The 20,740-nt window shown below is 39.4% G+C and overlaps 1 protein-coding gene across 1 annotated transcript in view; it reads right to left on the bottom strand.

Annotated features, from left to right (window-relative positions):
- The window catches only part of tanc2b (tetratricopeptide repeat, ankyrin repeat and coiled-coil containing 2b), a 102,388-nt gene that overhangs the window by 29,820 nt on the left and 51,828 nt on the right, over positions 1 to 20,740 (bottom strand). Inside the window, exons 6-9 of the mRNA XM_088322938.1 lie at positions 12,463 to 12,611; positions 7,322 to 7,499; positions 6,159 to 6,419; positions 152 to 283 (exon numbers count right to left, since the gene is read on the bottom strand). Of these exons, the coding sequence (XP_088179064.1) occupies positions 152 to 283; positions 6,159 to 6,419; positions 7,322 to 7,499; positions 12,463 to 12,611 (720 nt within the window). The remainder of the gene's footprint in view (positions 1 to 151; positions 284 to 6,158; positions 6,420 to 7,321; positions 7,500 to 12,462; positions 12,612 to 20,740) is intronic.

Here is a 20,740-nt window from a genome sequence, read left to right as displayed (position 1 = left end):
ACGGCGGCGATGGGGAAGCCAAGGAACGAAGGGGAAGGACTTTGAAAATGTTCGCCAACAGATTTTTAAACCCTGCCTTTCCACATGTGACAGTCTGACCCTGGGATTGGTCATCTTTTCAATCTCTATAATGTGTATGTGTTAGTGGTACCTCTCAGATCTTGTCCTGATCTTGCAGGCCCGCAGGTGGTGCTCTGTCGAGGCATTCGCAAGGAAGTGCGCAAGGGGGTGTGTCTCTGCTCGTCAAGGTAGGCCAGGTCCTCCAGATGGGCTGAGCTTGTGGCTACAAAATGACAAACATTTCATTTTAATACTAGGGATGCTCCACAGCACTCAATTTGATAATGTCAAGTAGCCGAGGAGCATGCGCAGGTAAGACTTGATCTGTCAACCCGGGAGAATTCCCTTTCGTCTGCGTCAGTCACTCAGCGCATCTCCCAGGATTAATTAGCCGCACAGACAAAATTTCTTATTCATGAAGCCAGGCGCCGACAGCTGATTGTTTCACTCCCAATATGCGAAAATAGATTGCTGTGATTAACGTTCAGTGGCCGACCTCGCCTGCTGAGGAACGAGGGCGGAGGAGATTCTTTAGAACAACGGAGAGAAAAACAAAAGATCAAAGATTGACTATCAGATTAGTTTGGATGAAATCTAATCTAGCATCCCCCAACGACAGCACTCAAACAGTTACCATTGTCCTAACAACAGCAATTTGGCCTACTTCGATAGAAAACAGAGCACAGACGTCCAAAGCTGTCATGAGCATTCAACTTAAAATAGATCTTTAGACTCTTTAAGAGCCTACGCCAAGTGTGATGTCACAGTCCAAGCTGATGGCAAAAAAATACTCAGCGCTGGTCAAAGCGTTGAGGAAACCAAGATTTCGTTTTTGCTAGTTCGGTGTTAAACTGTCCTCATGTTGTGTGTTTGGGTGCCAAAATCAGAGATAAATTGTCAGTGATCATGAATTGAAGTTTGACAGGATCCCAGTGGACACTCCTGAACCCGAAACAAGAGAATTGTGGTTAAATGCAATAAAGAGAAGAGATTGGACCGAGGCACTTATCAAAAATGCTAGGGTTTGCAGCGCACACTTAGTATAAGGTAAAATAAAGTTAACATTTGCAATTGCTGCTATCGAGTCCAGACTACTTATTATATCGGCAGCGTATCTTGCTATTTTCTCAGCTTCGGCTAACTGTTTGCGTGAAACCTAAATGCCGTCAAGCGATGCTTCTCCTAAAATAAATAAAAATATACAAAATTACATAAATAAATACAAAAATAATTAAATTTATCTAATAAATTACTTGGATTGTGTGCCCGACATTTATTTGCAATGCATGCTTTTTCGAGCAGCCGCAAGCAGTGTTTACAAAGCTGATGTTGGCATTTAGGCTACACGCTAACAATCAGCCTGAGCTACTTTGCCGAAATGATAAATAATATGGACTTGATAGCAAAAATCTCATCTCATCTCATCTCATTAGCTACACCGCTTATCCTCAGTAGGGTCGCGGGGGTGCTGGAGCCCATCCCAGCAATCATCGGTATGCGCTGTAAACCCGAGCATTATTAATGAGTACCTCGGTCCAATAATTTTGCTTTAATGCATTAAACCACATTTTTTCTTTTTCTGTGATCAAGAGTCTCCCCTGGGATCCTGCAAAACTTCCATTTTCAATCACTAATGTTTTTTTCTCCGATTCTGGCACACGAACAACACAATTAGCAGCTTTCTTTTCCTCTGTCTTCTGACCAGCGCAGGTATTGTTTGCCTCCAGCTTCACTTAGGACATCACGCGTGACATAGTTTTTTAAACCGAGACGTCAGAACCATCCATTTTGATGACACAAAACTACATTTTAGCGCCTACACGTGTTGACACATCGTCTCGCTCTAGCTTTTGCCTTCAGGCTGAGCTCCGCCCACCGGATACGTCACAATGTTTACCAACAAATAAAATGGTCTTTTGACATTTAAATAAGTCAATAGCAGTGAATCAGTGAAAGACCACTTCGACTTCAAATTTCTTCATGGACAGATGGAAGGAGTGCTAAATGTTTCCCAACCACTATCTTGAAAAAACTTACGGCGCCCTTAGATTATATACACCAAAGATGAATTTCCAGTACAGTTGACCTCCTGATACAGCAACGGGCCATACATCGTTTTCACTTTGTGTGTGGAATTTTTTTTTTCCTAGGCAACCCCGTTATTTCATTTTCCCACTAAATAGAATCAACAGGGCAACATGGCAGCGCAGTGGTTAGCGCGTGTGCGGCAAAGTTCTGAGGTCACGGGATCGAATCTTCCCAAGTGGAGTTTGCATGTTCTCCCCGTGCATGCATGGGTTTCCCCCCGGCCACTCCAGTTTCTTTCCAGATTCTAATTGGCCGGTCCAAATTGTCCCTAGGTGTGAGTGAGCGAGTAAGTTGTCTGTCTCTGTGTGACATGCGACTGGCTGGCAACCCGTTCAGGGTGTCCCCTGCCCACTGCCTGAGGACAACTGGGATGGGCTCCACCTTACTGAGGATAAGCGGTGCAGATAATGGATGGATGAAATCAACAACAAATTATTTTTCGTGCACCTCAGAAACAATAAACTTTGTGGTGTTTGTGTGTAAGACAAGTTACGTCTCTAAGAGGTTTGTCAGCTATTGGTCGGCACACAAAAAGCTGGCCTGCTATTGGTTTGCGTCACAGCATCATGAAAATGACGATATGCAATCAACTGAACCATCACAGGTCAGAATCTCGAGTGTTCTGTAAAGACTTTGCACGTTACAGTACTACATTTTTAATACTTTATTGCTATGGTCCAAGGCTTGCAGCGATGCTAAAGGGAGAAGCAAAAAATGATGACCATGGAAACTACGCTAGCAATTATCATGGAATAAGAAGGCACGCAAGTTGCTTGGGTGTAACTAATTGATGATCATGACTATTACCCTACATTTTTATCCCTCACCATACAACACTTTCACTTTGCGATTCCCACCTCAGAAAGGATTGACCCTTGTATCCAGGGGGATACTCTATTGTGTTTGAAAGCTTCACGGGCTTCCAAGAGTGAAAGTAAAACAGCAAATGAGAACATTGATAGTCTATAAGTTAGCCTCCGAGAAAAGAAAGAGGAAACGTTAATCAGGAGCTAAGCCAAGGAGGAATGACTCAGGCCCAGTGAGCTGAAAGGGCTCCGTTAACTCCCTTTTCAACGCGAGGACTCCAATCTGTGTGCTCATCTTGTCTATCTGCAATGCAGTAGTCTGTTCGCATCACGTTCGCCGCTGTGCCGACGGGATAAGTCTGCGTGACCCAAGCCGGCGGATGGCATAATAAGGAGGGAGTGATGATGGGAAGGAAAAAGAAGGAAAAAGTGTTGAAACAGGTGGCTGAGATGCTGAGGTTGGTGAAAATGAATGGTTATACCTCCAAATTGACCCAGTGAAAAGGAATGATGTAAGTCAGTGCACGAGAAAAAAGGATACTAGTAAGCAATGGACAATCTGAAAAAGTAACGTGGAAATACAATAAAATACTACAGGAAGAGAAAATATCGGAAGGGTATTAAAAAATAGTAACGGGAAGGAAGTAAGATTGAGCTTTTAAGACAAAGTAAAAGAATGCAATGGAATGAAGAAGAGTGAGTAAAGGAAGCAAAAGGCACAATAAGAAGACAAAAAGGAATAAGTGAAAGGGTGACCACAGTAAGGAATGATGTAAAAAGCCCAAGGGGGAAAAGGAAGATAGAAAATCATGGTGAGGAAGGAAATTAGGGAGGATTAAAGAAAGGAAGAAAGTTTGAATTGAAAGTGGTAGGGGGAGAAAAAAGAAACAGAACAAAAAGAAAGGGAGAGACTTGGAAAAATGGGATAGGAGATGAGTAAGGAAGGTAGAAGGTAAAGCATAATTAAAGACAGGAAGGCAGGAAAGAAAGAGAGAAAGAAGGAAAAAAGGAAGGCGGAGAGGCAGGAGTAAAAGATAGAAAGAAGGAAAAAAGAAAACATGGAAAAAACAGAAGGAAGGAAAGAAGCAAGGAAGCAATGAAGGAAGGTAAGAAGGAAAGAAAAGGTAATAATAAGGAGAGAAAAAAGAAAAAGTAAAGAAAGACACTGGAAACAACTGGAAAGAAGGGAAGGAAATCAGGATGAAATTAAATACAGAAGGACTGAAAGTCGAATTAGAGGAAGGATCAAAGGAAGCAGGGAAAGCAAAAGTGGATGGAAGGAAGGGGGGAAGAAATTTGGGGGGACTGAATGAAGCAAGGGAGGCAGCCATCCTAACAGCTTGAATCGAAGGTAGTAAGGAAAAAAAAAAAGGAAAAATAATAAGATATCATCATCTCATCTCATTAGCCGTACCGCTTATCCTCATTAGGGTCGCGGGGGGGCTGGAGCCCATCCCAGTCATCTTCAGGCAGTGGGCAGGGGACACCCTGAACTGGTTGCCAGCCAATCGCAGGGCAGACAGGGACAGACAACTCATTCGCTCATTCACACCTAGGGACAATTTGGACCGGCCAATTCACCTGAAATGCATGTTTTTGGAACGTGGGAGGAAACCGGAGTGCCCGGAGGAAACCCACGCAAGCACGGGGAGAACATACAAACTCCGCACAGAAAGTCTGGAGCTGGATTTGAACCCACGACAGGTTCCCATGACATGAACTGTGCCGCACAAGCGCTAACCACTGCGCCGCCGTGCTGCCCATATATGATATATAAGGGGAAAATGTGAAAGAAAAAAAGGAAGAGGAAGGAATGAAGGTATTGTCAAAAGTAGGATTGCCTGGACGATCCTCTAAGACTACGTGATGAATAACGGAGTCGGGACATTTCTGAGCCTTCCCTACCGCCTGACTTCCTCCTCCCGCACATGAAAGTGCGTCTTCCACACTCTGGGAAGAGAAGCGGTTAATACCCGGGGCCTTTGATGCACCGCTGCCCTCACCGCAGCGGCCAATCGGGAACCGGCATCGTGAAGTGATTTTGTGATCATTTGGTTTCAGACTTCCTATCATGCGGCTTTACAAAGGACACCTGCGTCATCACAATAAGTGGTGTGAAACCACAATCTTAAAACCTTGAAATGGAACAGAGCGAGGAAAACTTCAGATCTGTGCTTCAAATTTCTAATTTCATCCAGCCTTGAAGCATCAAAACATATCTTAAAATTGCAAATTGAAACCTGAACTGTGTGGTTTGAAACCCTAAATTGAAAAGTTAAAACATTCTTGATAAATCGGCCTTGATATCTTAATTAGAAACCCTACCCAAACATCTAAATGACAACAATGCAAAAACAAAAATCAAAACCCTAACCCTGACTAAAAATCTTATTTCGAAGTTGTATTACAAGCTTAAAACCCAAATTTGAAACCTTAACAATGACCTTGAAACGCAAAACAAGCTAAAAAAACAACAACACATGCTTAAAATCTTCATTTGGAACCTGAACATTGATCTGACACTCAAAGTTATAACTGCAAGAAGAATGAGCAACCCAAACCTAGGCTTAAAACCCACAATTAAAACCTTTACATTGACATGAAACGTAAATTGAAAACTTTAAGAAGAACCAGCAACCCTAACACTGGCTTAAAACCCAAATTTGATGTGAAACTCCAATTTATAACTACAACACAAGCTAACAACACTAACACATGTTTAAACCTTACTTTGAAACCTGAACATTGTCTTGAAACTCAGGTTTATAACTACATGACAAGCTAGCAACTTAAACACAAGATTGAAACCACCTTTTAAAAATAAAACCTTCAAATCCTAAGCCCAAAGTCCAAAAATTGATGTCACTTGAAACCTTGAATCGTCTTCTGATCTTAACTTGAAACTTGAACCCATAGCCTAATAACATACAATAAAATACAATCCATTGATTGGAATTTGAAACCCTACCCTTAGTTGAAATCATAAAATCCCCAATTAGAACATTAAAACTAGTTTGTCACCCAAATTAGGACCACCAACACTGCACCCAACTTGAAATTTAAAAAGGACGTGACAAAGGAATAAAAGCAAGCAGGAAAAGAACAGAGCAGGGTAAGGTGTTGAAATATGTCACTGCTGCTGGTGCTCTCAAAAGCTGAGTCATCATATTTCTGTGCAGGAGAGGATGGAGGGGGCGGACTCACCGGCCACGGAATTAGGTCGGGGCATGAGGTACAGGGGGATGGAGTGGGCGGAGTGCGAGGACATGCTCTCCAGGCTGCGCTCGGGGATCTTGTTCAGGCTGTAAGTGGACGCCGTCATGTTCTCGTCCACGCGGTAGAGAAACGAGTCCATGCCTGATTTCTGCGACTGCCAGAGCTTCAAGTTGCCCCGCGAGATCTCCGTTCCGCCGCAGTGTTTGCCGCCGCCGCGTTCCATATTCTCCGAGTAGCTGGTCAGCGTGGCTGCGGGGACAAAAAAAAATCGCCATTTTAAAACCCTAACTTGTGACTAGAAACCTTTCTTGGAAATATCAACCTAAGTATAGCCACAACAATAAATCCAAACTTACTATACATGTGGTTTGGATTTCCAACTAGGAGACTAACCTTAAACCCCATTTTCAAACCCTAATTCTCAACCCAAAGGCCAATTTGAAACCTAAACCCAAATGTGAAAGCGGGACTCTTAACTCTAATTGAGGCACAAAACCATAACATGAAACCTAAAATTAAATCCAAAAATGTTGGTTGAAACCCTAAAATTCAACCTAGGAACCCTAGTTTATAATCTACAATAGAAACCTTATCTACATCTCCAAAATAAAAAACCCAAACTCTGCATTAACCTCAAAAGCTTTATTTCTAAAAACCAGACTTGAAATTATGAGAACGTCACCACCTAATTCTAAGAACATGAACACAAGCTGGTTTTGAAACCTAGCCCTACCCTGGGACCTAAATTAGAAACTTTGGCTTCAAAGCACAATTTAGATTACATATAAAACCCAAACTTGAAACCATTCTTAATGAAGAATACGGTGATACTGTATCTTGTGGAGTAGAAATTGAACCTTGAAACGTCGCCCACATCTTTCAACCTTAACCACTTAAACCAATTTCTAAAACCTTGATACAAGCTTATTATGACTAGTTTCAAACCAGAGCTAGTCTTGGCTCGGATCCAAAATACTCAAAGCCTTAACACTTTGCATAACACCCTTGAAACTCTAAGGTTTAAAACCCTAATTGCAAACAGAAAACCCAAACTTAAACCCTTGACCATTGCTATTCTGAACCGAAAAACAAAACCTCCAAATGTAATAACAACTTGAACCCTGATCTTGAAACCCCAAATTAGTTCTCACCGATAATTCCGCTGTCACGGCTCTCCAGCGTAGATGTTGGGCTGGTGACGATGCCGTAGGCACTCTCCCTAGTGCCAGCCTGGCCTGGCATGGCGGTGGGCAGGGTTGAGCAGGGGCTGCCAGCAGGGGGCGACGCAGTGCTGCTAGTCAGCGTAGAGCACGGACTAATACGTTGGTTCTGGGGATACAAATTTGTCGTTTTAGGGTTTCAAACAGTACTTAATGAGCCTGGCGAAACACCAAGGTATTTCTTTTTCCTCCCTCATAGTTTATCATTTAGCACTGGATTGTTTCGTTGCATTGTTTTGAGTAACAGGACGAAAATCTTTGCTTGCTAGGTAGCTAACAAAATGAACACTGATCGCTAATGGTTCATTTAAATAGTGATTGTAGTGATAAAGAGCATCTTCATAAACGCCGTAATTTGAAAATAACAATAACAACTCAACATCGGGTCCTTCATGTTTTTAAAAGAATGAATGAATTGAATAATGTTAATTAAGGATAAAACTGAATTCACGCTAACATAAAGAAAGTCAACTGTTATTAGAAAGAAACTGAAAATGTTTGAGCAGATTGCTCATAGCAGTAAGCTAACAAGTGCAGAAACAACAATTAAAACATAGCTAAATTACACCATACTTTATCTGTGTTGTTGTGTTTGCAGCATAATAGCATTTTGATAACCTATGCTAGCAATTAATTGATCAAATTTGAGGCAAAGACTGACACCCCGTCTACGAAATTGACGCAAGCTAACTGCTATCTGCTTTGATAGTCTAGCAGAGTGTGATGCTGTGATAGGGTATCTTTGGGCTGTATGCCAATATCCTTCCGAATCAAACAAGCTATTTTTAGCATGCTAGTGTGCTATTTGCTCTCCTTCAACTATGTGTGTATACAAAGTTAACCATTTTATAATGAAAAACTATGTAGCTAAATTATGTCATACTTTCTTTTTGAAGTTTTGTCTGCAGCATAATAGCATCTTGGTAACCTATGCTAGCAATCAACTGGGTAAATTTGAGCCAAATCCTAACATATGCCCACAACAACACATGCAAACTGCTACATTTGATCAGCTAAAAGTGTAGGTAGCGAAGTTAACTCAGAGCTTAAAGTTAGTACTCTACCAAATTGAACAAGCTATTTGTATTAGCATGCAAGTGTGCTTTTCGTTCCATTTTATTTACGCTTTAAAACACGAGAACTAGGTTGTTAAAAAGCAATAAACCTAGAAAATATGTGACAAATATTAATATTAACACCATCTATGGTAAAATACTATACGTAGCCAAAATACAATACAACATTATTTATATCTGTACATTCAAGGAAACTGTGGGGGTCAGATGCATCGACATTTCGTTCTGTATACACGTGTACTAGAATGACAATAAAGTAGATCTGAATCTGAATCTGAATCTAACTGTGATGCTGTGCTAAGATAGTTTTGGACTGGAAGTTAATATCTTCCTGAATAAGGCAAGTTATTTTCATTAGCATTTTAGTGTGCTGTCTGTTCTCTTCCAACTAAGTGTGTATACCAAGTTGGGCGATTTATAACAAAAAAAATAGGTAACTAAATGATGTCATACTTTCTTTTTGAATTTTTGTTTGTAGAATAATAGTCTTTTGAAAACCTATGCTAGCGATCACCTGAGGAAAAAAAAATGCCAAATGCTAACATATGCGCAGAGCATCAACACAAGCTAACTGTTATACTAGATAGCCTAGATGTGCAGGTGTCTAAGTTAACTCTGAGCTCCAACTTAATATTCTACCAAAATGAACAAGCAATTGTTCATTAGCACGCTTGTGTGCTTTGTGTTCTCTACTAACTGTGTACTGTTTTATGACACAAGACGTAGGAAGTTGGAAACATGTCACACATTTTTCTGACCTTTTGTTTTGTAGCAAAAATGCATTTATACAACCTGTGCTAGCAATGAACTGCCGAAATTTAAGATGAATGCTAATGACGCCAGTTAACAGTGTAATTCTGTTCTAGGATAGACTTGGACTACATATGTTTCAGAATCAAGCTATATATTTTATTAGCATGTTAGTGTGCTTTTCTGCAGTTCTGTTCTAAGTGTGCATGCTAATTTTAACAGTTTTACATAAGAAAAACTAGATAGCTGTAGCTAAACGTTCATCCTGCAAGAAGATGAGCGTACGCAATGTTCAGCAGGCGGTCGGCGTGAGTCACGGCTCTTAAAAGAGTGGCGCTCGTATCCACCTTGCTCGTTTTTTTTGCACACTCTTTGCGCCGCTACCCTAGTAGAAAAATCAGACACGTTTTTTTCAGGCTGTGGTATGATTAAATGTCGACATTTTTCTGATGAGCTAATGAATCAAAGTATCATACTAATGAACAGTTTGGCAGACGTTGTGCAACAGAAACTCATTGTAGTCTTTGAGAACACGATTGGTAATTGAGTTGTGAAATCGTTTTGATGTTGTACGGCTTCAATTGAATTTGTTTTTGCCGTTTCCTTGCGGCAATTACACATAACTATGACAACATGCTTCAGGAATGAAAAATTTAAAATGGAGGGTTATAGTCATCAACTGGTTTTAGAATTGGTTATCATTTATACACGGCGATTATACATGACTATGAACACGTTCTGTAAAAACAAATAAGTAGAAATGTACCGTCATAGTTGTGAAATGAACTCGTATTCATACTTTTTTACAATGGGTAGAGACATCAAATATACCGTTTCAATTGCCGTATTAATTTGTGTATGACCCCAAAAAGAGCTCAAAGTTTGGGAGCGCGTTATAGTTTTACGGTAGTATCTTACTGTATTTGTGCAATGATCAGTTGAAAATATCGCTCACAATTAAAATACATTGGATGCAAAGTGAATTGAACCCTGGTCATGGCAAAGCGAACGCCGAATCCTAAACACGATACCACCAGGGAGATAGATGACGTACAAAGGCATTTCATTTCATCTCATTATCAGCCTACTTTTATTCAGGGTACCAGAGACATATGTTAAAGAATGAAGAAAACAAACGTAGAAAGGATGACGAGTGAAACAACTCTTAGGTGAAAGTCTGATGGACTTTGAGGGCCATTACATAAATACATTGCGAATTTTATGTTGGTTTAGTGTTTATAGTTTACGTCTTCAATTAACAATTTTAATCATGGTATTCAAAAACATTTGTCACTTACAATGCTTAGTTTAATCTGAGAAAAAGTAGAACAAGATTTTATACCGATTTTGGTAGTGGCGCGGGTTATACAAAAGTCCACGTTATACACAGAACATACGAGTCATTGACAGCTTTTGACATCCATCCTCCATTTTCAGTCTAAGGAAGCTGATGTGATGTTAAAAAAAGGTAATTAGATGTTTAATGAGGGATCATATATGACTACAATTAGGGGTAATTAACAGAATCAATTGTATTCCGATTCTTAATTATTTCCTTGGATTTGATTTTGAGAGAAACTGATTCAATTTCATGTAGATTATTAAGTATCTATTAAGCCCTTACCCTTCCTGTAAAATTCACCCAAAAAATCCCAATTCAAGACGTACCCGAAGTTAATTGAATGCTGTTCTTGAACCATTTGGAGAATATGGATGGTTTTGGTCTTTTTTTGAAAGTAAGTTTTGTCCTAAACTGAAATAATCACTGCAAGTGCTACTAACATTGAGTAATATGAGTTGGAACACACAGAAATAGAAGGTTTTTATTCCCGCCTGTTTTTTGTCTTTATAATTCTTCTTAATTCTTTTTAATTCTTAAATTTTGAGTTATTTTATGAATTACATTTTTGATTTCTGAATCCCATTTTTCAAAATAAATTTTAGTTTTATTGATTATATACTGTAATTGGGATGGTTCTTTTTCTCTAATTATATTTTCCCCAAAATGTTTTACCTAAATAATGACATATGATTAAATAACTATACATTCATATATTATCAAATGTTATTTGTTATACTATTATTATGAATTGTTTGTATGTTTTATATATATATTTGATTTCTTTTTAAGTAACAGTCTGTGTTATTTGACCACTAGATGCCACAGTATTGTATTACAAAGCACAAAGAAGAATACAAGAAGAAAAGGAATACAAATAATAGAGACTCAAAGTAACCAAAATTCACAATATGACTCATGACTTTTTTACACAGCCTTCTGTGTTTTCGGGTACCCGTAGCTCACGTTATGTAAAATAAATGCAAATTTCTCGACCTAGGAGTACATTAAAGATCGTAAGTTTTTATGACAGTAAATGTATTTTTGATTATTATCCAGAACTATATCGTTTTTTTCTTTAATAAATGATGTTTTTTTTCCACTAGGAGGCTCTAAATAAGACACACTGCCCCATTCATTTAAATAAAACGATATGAATAAGAAAAGATGTTGCTTTCGGGAAAATAAACTAAATAAGCTTCAGGGTTTGTACACCTTTTTCAAGCACTTTTTAAGGACTTTCAGAGCCAACTTTCCAATGTCTCTAGTACCATTAAAAGAAAGAAACCCTGTAGGAATCATGTATTTTGCAGAAAAACAAATACATCTGCAATTTTTAATCTTGCGTGTGCATTTAGTTTTAGATGTTAGGTAAATACGTATAGTTGGTGGGTAAAAATAACAATGCCGTACAAACTAATACCAGCTGCACTTTATCAGGAGGGAAGATATGTGATGGCAAAGCCAAGCCAACAGCGTAGTGTTGCTGTGATTTGTATGCATACTTGTTGAGAGACATAGGAACAATGTCATGCATTTACAAGCACTCTACCCAAAATTAAAGCACTTTTTAATCCTTGAAAATTTCAAGGATTTCAAGCACCTGAAACTTGTTCTGTAATTAGAAACTTAAAATTTAAAAATAAATGGAGAGAAAGTAAGACAATATAAATGATTCATGGTATCATGAAAAGGAAATTTGACTTTTTTAGTCCTAAGGATAAAAAAAATATTCATGTATTAAAAATGATGCAAAATAGTTACTTTTAAGATAATCACACCATTACAGTTCATGTCGTCCCATAAAACCGAATAGCTCCATTTGACTTCTCGACCTGCTCTCTTCACCTGTCTTGATTTGACTGTCCCTGTTTCATTTAGAAATAAAAGCATCCCGCTTTGCTCACCTGTCTGGCCTCGGGCTCCTCCATGCCGTAGTGGGGGCCGGGCTGCCCCTCGCTCGCTTTGTCTCCCAGAAGGAAGCCCAGGCGCGTCATCAATGTGTTGGCGGCCTCATCCACGGTGGGAGGAGGGCCCAGCTCCTGGCTCGACTCCCCTGCAGAAAAAAAAAAAGAGAAACGAGGTGAAGCCCGGGGCGGTTCGTGTGGAGGGTCGGGGGGGACGCAGATTAGAAGGAGCGTCCACCTGCTACGGCGTCCCGCGCTCGCTGCCCGGACGTTTTCAACAAAGTCCGAAGCGCCTTCATTGCCTGTTTGCAGACTAGCACGAAAGCGGAGACGCCGCTCACCTGTTAGGCGACGCTAAACAAAGCGGGCGGGGAGGCAGCACCCCCCGTCCTGTTTGCACAGGCTCTTTGCTGTGCTGAGGGAAAAGGAAAAAAAAAGCCCCGCCTTAAAAGAAAAAAAACAGACTGTTGCTTTGACCTACTGAAAACTCTGACGTCAGTTCTCCAAACATTTTGAGATGTCAAAGCTTTGAAGATTTAAATATAAGATTAATGAGGCAGCTTTAAAGATTCAGTTCTTAAGTTAACGCTTTAACTCAGAGTTGTTGAACTTGAAACTTGAAGCAGGGGTCTCAAACTCGATTTACAGGGGTGCCGCCGAAACTAGGGTCCTGGGGTGATTGGGTCAGATCAGGTTGCCCCCCCCCCAATAAAGTTCGGATAAAAACACTCCACTGTTTTCAAATATTAGGTTCTAACTCATTCTGTGCCATAACGTATGGAACGTCTTCTGAAGCATTGTCTCTGAGTGTCCAAATTAAAAAATGTTTTGTTTTATTTAAAAAAAAATATTACAGTTTGGTACATCTCACTAGTAAGTGTCAAGCCTCTGGGAATGATAACTGTATGATAAATGGTAAATGGTCTGCATTTATATAGCGCTTTTCAAGTCAATGAAGACCTCCCAAAGCGCTCTACAATGTGCTCACACTTACCCATTCACACACACACTCACACACCAATAGGGAGTCAGCCAAGCAAGGCGCCTACCTGCTTATTGGGGGCATTAGGGATTCAGTGTCTTGCCCAAGGACACTTCGACGTATAACATATAAATCACCATTATGGGGCAGAAGTGACTTTGTTCAGTTCTTTGTCCACATATCAAGGAAGCCCCCCAATTCCTAGTTTTGCTTCCTGTATCTAGCGATTGAAAGTGTGTAGGTGGCCTCCGAGTAGGCGTAGTGAAGTAGTGCGGTGTGAAAAGTGAGCATATGGATGAAGTCGGCTGCTTCAACAGAACTTTTGTTTTTGTGAAAAAGATGACCAAGTCCCTTCACCATCTTCGGGTCAGAGAGGGATGACATTTCATGCACGCCCGCAAGACAATATTGCCATTGTGACAGAAATCGAGTGATCATGTCACCAGAAACAAAAACAAAGTTCTTGCAAAGTTCACGCATCGTCTATGCAAGTTCAGTGTTCCTTCAACAAAATGTTTTTTGCAAGCAAAGTGCCCTTGTGTTTATGGAAAGAATTGTTCAGATATTGGAGGTATCACAAATGAAAAAAAACAAAAAACAAAAAAAAAAACACTGAAGTGAAAGTTCTGTTTGAAATGTATCCGGAGGTAGAGCGCTCGTCTTGGGACTTACTATATGCACATGCCCTCAGCGTCATAACGAAATTCAATGCACTCTTGATTGCATTGAATCAACAAGGTGAGTGGCGCAGAAAATCGCGCGACCCAACGAACTAATGATGAAATCCGTTTTTAACCATTTTAACAATCGATTTTGAGCGCTTTGAGTTGAAACAGGGTAAAGCTTTACCTTGCATGTTAAATGGAATATTTAAAGCTTCAAACTGGGCTTAAAATGTTAAATTTACATTCAATCTCAGGTTTAAGGTGGCTAATATATTGAAATTACTTTAATCCAGACTTGAACTCCAGATTTGTCAACATCTAACTCTTTGACTTCAAATTTTAAGCTTCATTTAACTCAGACGTAAAGTTGAAGCTTTAAAACAGGGTTTGAAGCAGATTCAAAGCTCAAGTTAAAGCGTTGCTTCAACTTAAACAGTTAAAGCTTTAACTATAACTCTGTGTTAAGAAAAGCAGCTTTAAAGCTTAAACTCGAGTTAAAGCGACTGTTGCTACTGAAATCTGTAATCGTGAATTAAATAACGAATCGTCAGTTTCATTTTTTTTTTTAAATCATTTGAGAAGGAGGGCCCAACGAATTCTAATACATAATTTATGCTGACATAAATCAACCCAGGTGATGATAACAGAGTTAGGATAGTCTTTGAACACAATGCTAATGCTATGGTAAAATGCATATCTTATTCTATTCTATATGTTTGCATCACTAGCTATTGCTAAATGCTAAACAAGTAAGAAAAAAAGACACTTACTGAAGGTATTCTCAGGTTGCCTTTTCGTTACGTCGTGACATTAGTTGAATAAACATCAGGTCCGAGCTTAAATAAACAACGGAGACGCTCACGCTCTCTTCTCCCGTTGCTGTCGTTTTCCAGCCGGGCAGGTCGGACCAGACCGGCAAGTAATGGCCGAATCCGTTAGAGATTTTGCTCCCTTTCGGCACCGAGAGTCATGTGAAGCAAAGATTGGGACGGAGTATAATTTTTGGCAGCCCATAAAAGACATTATGAGACGTCTACGTGCTGTTACAATGTAAATACGCCACCCGAGGGCAACCGTGACTGTGAGTTCAAATCCTTGCTGTAAGCACAAAAACACAAGCAGCGCGTAAAAGAAAATGTGTTAACATGTAGCGACGGGTGATATGATCAAGATAGTAAGTCCGTTATATCGATATTGTTATCTCTGGGGTTAAGATAAACGGTAGCCAAACCAAAACAGTTCGTCTCGTAATGAAACCTAGATAAGGCGCTAGTCCTCGATTGCACACCTTTTTCATGGCCAAATTCAAAACCTTTTAAGGACTTACAAAGCAAATAATCCAATTTCTGCAGTGCCATTAAAAGAGGAAATGCAGTGTGAATCATGTATTCTGCAGACCCACAAATATATCTGTGGTTCAAATATGTGATTTTTAATCCTCAGGTGCATTTATCAAGATATGATTTTGATATCTTGAGTAAATTTGTGGATCTGAACAAAACTTTTACATTACAATTCACCACTGAGAAATGCTACCTTATTTTTTTGCATGGCCTATAATAAATGTCCATAATTGATACGTAATCCTAACACGAATACACATTTCATAGTGTCCTGTCTAAGTGTATCATACACCTGTCCTCTTAGGCGTGACCCAGGTACTTTATTGGGAAAATGTCATACAAATGAATGACAGCTGCAGTTAGTCACGAGAGAAAAAGAATCACAAAGCGAAGCCAACAGAGAGCAGTGTCTGTGTCATTTTTAAGCAGACTTGCTCAGAGACATCGCAATAATTTCAAGCACTTCATCCAAATTTCAGGATTTCAAGCACCCAGACAAAACCTGGCTAGCGCTAATGCAGCTTGCTTTGCTGATTAACTGAATGGCATGATTGACTTTTTTTATATACATACCTGATTAACTCTGATTTAACATTGAAAAAATTGATTAATAACAATCAACTATTTTAATTGCTTGAAAATGAAATTTTTCTGAAGTTCTAAACACTGCTTAGCCGCGAGGTAGAGCGCTCATCTCTTGACCGAGAGGTTGCAGCCCCTGGTAATGCCCCCGGGTAGGCGCTTTGCATCCCTGCTACCCTAGTGAGGATAAGCAGCGCAGAATATGGATGGATTGATAAACACTGCCTGTTTTTTTTAAAAGAGTATTTAAGAAAAGAAAAACAACTCATAATCATGTAAATAGTATTAAAATGCGATTTATTAGAGACATCTTCTTTACTGATATAATTGACAAAATTAGGAAAAATTATGATAAATCACAATTAACTTTTAAATTACTTGAAGGAACCAATTAACTGCAGGGTGTTGAAATTGTACCAATCTTAGTTGCTTGACTGCTGGACGGTTCACCAAGGCTCCGCCCTCTATCATCATTAGAATAAAGGCTAACGTACAAGAAACCGCGAGAACTGATTGTGTAAAAAAAAAATCACTAACACTAAACACTAACTAAAATTGTTTTTAGCATACATGACTAACTATGACAGGTTGGACAAATAACAGCCCGTGGGCCACAGGCGGCCTTGTCAGGCTTTTCATCGGGCCCACCATACGACAATGTTAAAAATATCATCATCATATACATAAAATGGTAAAAGAAGTGTACTGTACTACAAATGAGAATGGGTTGATTTAGTGCCACTTTTGTCCCTAGTGTCACAAATATTCAAATAGCTTTCCTTTATTTGCTGTGTGTATCATGTATTTATTTTATTTATCAAGATATTAATCAATTTAATGAAAAAAACAACAACTTCTGTACTAGCCTAATTGCATTTGTTTTTTTTTTCCAATGCATATGATCAGATTATATGCTTAAAAACATAAATGATAATCCAATATACTATTTTGCTTTTATTGGTCTATTCATAGACTAAAAATGTTTAACTCGTACTTGTAAAAGTCGGCATGTCTGTTTATTCCTAAATGCATATCTTCACTACTATTCTAAAAGGACTTCTCGGTGATCTTGTCATATTTTATTTTTACCTAAGTGGAATCTTCTAAAAATTCCAAAGTTAAAAAAGACAACAAAAAATAGAGATGTCTCTTTTTTCAAATGGCAGCGATGATGAGATAAATGAGATATTATTACCTTTTTCCCTTATGTGTCGCATTTCAAAATACCAGTAGATACAAAAAAATTACATGATAAATAAATATTTTTCCACCGTCTGTGTCTCCTTCTGCGGTCTGTGCAGCCATTTGAGTCTCCTTGTGATTAAGGGCTATACAAACAAACATGACTTTACTTGTCTCCTGGCACTTTTTCCAAATTTTTTAACACAATGCGCCCTGTGACTCAGGTTTGCCCACCCCTCACCTATGAGGTAATGAAAAAAAAAATCGCAATTAATTATTATAATCGGTTGAGAGCACAAACCGTAAAATTGAATTGTAAGGTGCAATTACACCAATCTTAGCTAATAGACTGGACGCTTCACCATGCTCTAGCGCCGCCCTCAGTCATCATGAGAATTACTGCTTATCTATCGGAAACAGAATCCCTGGGAACTGGTTTGTATTGCCCAAAAATAAATAAATCACTGACAAAATCAATCGAGTCCAGTATGATAACAATGAGAATTTCTTTAAAAAATATATCGACCAAAAATGTAGGCTCTAGTCTTGTAATATACAAAAGGCTCCCTAATGAGCTCCCTAATGAGCCGATTCTAAAACATGAACTCACGTCGAGAGCTCCTCAAAGGCGCCACATGCTTCTCGATTGTGAGGCAAAAAAATAAATCGGCGACGAATTTGTGACTGGCTGTCACTTCGTCACCTCCGGGCTCCCTAACGATCCGACGCAAAGCGTACAAAAACATCTCAGAAGCGCACGCCCCCCGCCCGTCGGATTCCTGAGCCACCATCGGGGTGGCGGACGGTTGCCACGGCGACTATCTTTCACGGGAGCGTGCGTTCCGAGGATGAAGGGGATTAAAAACTCGGTACGGAAAGGGGGGAGATTCGCACGTCACCTGGACACCTGCGACACACAAAATGAATTAAAAACAGGCGGCGAGTGAATCAATTTTCCTGGAATTATCATTTTCCCATTGCTGATGTTTTTGCAGCATCGCATTCCTCTGATGTTATCTCTTGGAAATGTTTATCCACTCATGCCGGGATCCACACACGGATAAAAATGATAAGACCAAGGGAGAAAAATACTTACAAACAGAAAAATACTTACCAAAAAAAAAAAAAAATTATAAACCCATAATCATTATTTTAAAAAATGTGGTCCATACACCTTTTTGAATGGCCAAGCACTTTTTAAAAACTTTCGAAACCAATTTTTCAATTTCTCCACTACCATTAAAAGAAGAAATTTAATCTGAATCATGCATTTTGCAGACCTACAAATATATCTACGATTTTTAATTTCGCCTGTGCATTTATCAAGACATATGATATTTAGATCCTGAGTGAATCACAACCATATTTTTGGATCTGAACAATATGTGTGTAAATATCTTTAAGACAAATCTCTCCCTGTTCAAGTGTTAGGTAAAATGATAGTTATACATAGCGACCGACAGCAAGACAAACACATACAAAAACAAAGAAAAGGGAAATATGGAAAAAGTAGCAAAACACACACAAAAAAACAAAACAAATTGACCATGCCCAGCCCAAACACCCAAACAAGTTAAGCACCTTGGCACCCAAGTCGGTCATGCTTTTGTCCCTCCAGATGGGACGGGACACAAGACAGCGGCCATGTCACTCGGGTCAGGGTGACACAACACACTCTTCTGTTCAACAGCAGGGCTGGACAGCCTTTATTGGTTTACCCCTGCCGCATCATACAGGTGCCCTGCCCATCTCTTCGAACATCTCTAAACATCCCACTATCCTTTTACAACACCTCTCCACTCATTTTTATCACCAACAAGAGCTCTAGCTTCTACTATATTTAGACCTCTTTCCTGCAGTGCACTCATAACACCATCCATTCACGTCAATCGCGGCCTTTCTCTTGGTCTCCTTCCATTTACTTCTGCTCTGTAGATTCTCTTCAACATTCGCTCCTCATCCATCCTCTCCATGTGTCCAAACAGCATGCTCAGTTCCACTAGTCCAGTTCTGTCTCTCACAATTTCATTTCTCAATCCATCCAATCTTGTCACTCCTAACATACTCCTCAAACACTTCATCTCAAAAACATTTAGAGGTAAGATCGGGTCTAAAAAATACAGCCCAACCTGACCCAAGTCGCAAGTATATAAACCTGACCCCGCCCAAAATTCGGATTAACTTGTTTTGATAACCGAGCCCGAAATGAACCGGAAGCTTTCATTTGCTGCCAAAATAATCATGAAGCTTGACATTGGCCATGTGTACTTCAGTGACGAGCTGTGCGTTTCGGCTGAACTACGCAGCATGGGGTTTACTTGGGGCTGAGTCCCTCAAATCAAGTGTGCACCACAACTGCAGCGCCTAAACGAACAGTTTGGCGCCGAAGTGCGCATCTCGGCGACGTGCAACAAACTAAAGTGAAACTGACCAAAGAGGCACCCGAAAGGAAATTAGATTCTGCAGATTACCAGCTGCAAATAGTGAATTTTTGGCCGAAAAGCAGGAATAAAGTTTGTAGAGCTTGTTTGGTATTGGCAAGAAGCGGACATTACGTCTGACGTGAGGGAGATAGAAGGAGTAAGCAGCGCGTCTTCTACCAACACACAGGATGAAAACTTCTTTGGATTTAGTGATTTGGAGTTAAACTGATTGTTTGGTAAGCATTTTCATTATCTAAATAGTTAATGGAGTAGAAGTAAGTGTATGCTGTGTTGATCCTCCATGAAGGGGAAAAAAAACAACATAAAAAACGTCAAGAGAGAAGCCCAAACGGCCTGACTTATTGACATTTTAAGCCCGAACCCGACTTGAAATCTGGGTCGAGTTTGGGCCTAGGCCCAAGATCGTACTAATACAAACTAATGTGAGCTGGCTTAAATCATGAGGGAAGGAATACAATTGCAAAGAGAAGCATTGTCGGCATTATTTAGCCAACTTGACTTGACTTGACATATACATACACACACACCATATTATATATATATATATATATATATATATATATATATATATATATATATATATATATATATATACATACACGTATATAACCGTATTTGTGCAATAGTTGATCAGTCGAAAAATATCGCTGACAGGAATCGAGACTGAAAGTGCTTCATCATTACCACTAGACCAGTGATGTAGATGACATTTAAAAAGGCGTTCAATTTTATCTCATTATCACATTGTTTTTGTTCACAGTACCAAGGACAAATATTAGAGAAAACAGAAAGTTGTCCTGAAAGATTTAAACAAATGCAAAAAAGCAAGACAAGGGAAAAAACTTTTGGGTGTATCTGATGATAAATTTGACGTTGAAAGACGTTAAATAATTTTGTAGGTGTTGTTGTTCATAGTTTATGTTATCAAATGATTTTAATCATGGCCGAACATATTCAACAACGTTTATCACTTAGAATTTTAGTTTGAGCTGAGAAAGAGTCAAAAACATTTGTATGCCCGTTTTAAAAAAAAAGAAAAATAGGGGTGTGCATTATAGTTGAGTGAGTGTTAAACACAAA

This window comes from Urocampus carinirostris, chromosome 19 (assembly GCF_059441175.1).
Source record: "Urocampus carinirostris isolate Australia breed hairy pipefish chromosome 19, RoL_Ucar_1.0, whole genome shotgun sequence".
In the NCBI taxonomy this organism is placed as follows: Eukaryota; Metazoa; Chordata; class Actinopteri; order Syngnathiformes; family Syngnathidae; genus Urocampus; species Urocampus carinirostris.
This window is presented reverse-complemented; position numbering and strand designations above follow the sequence as displayed.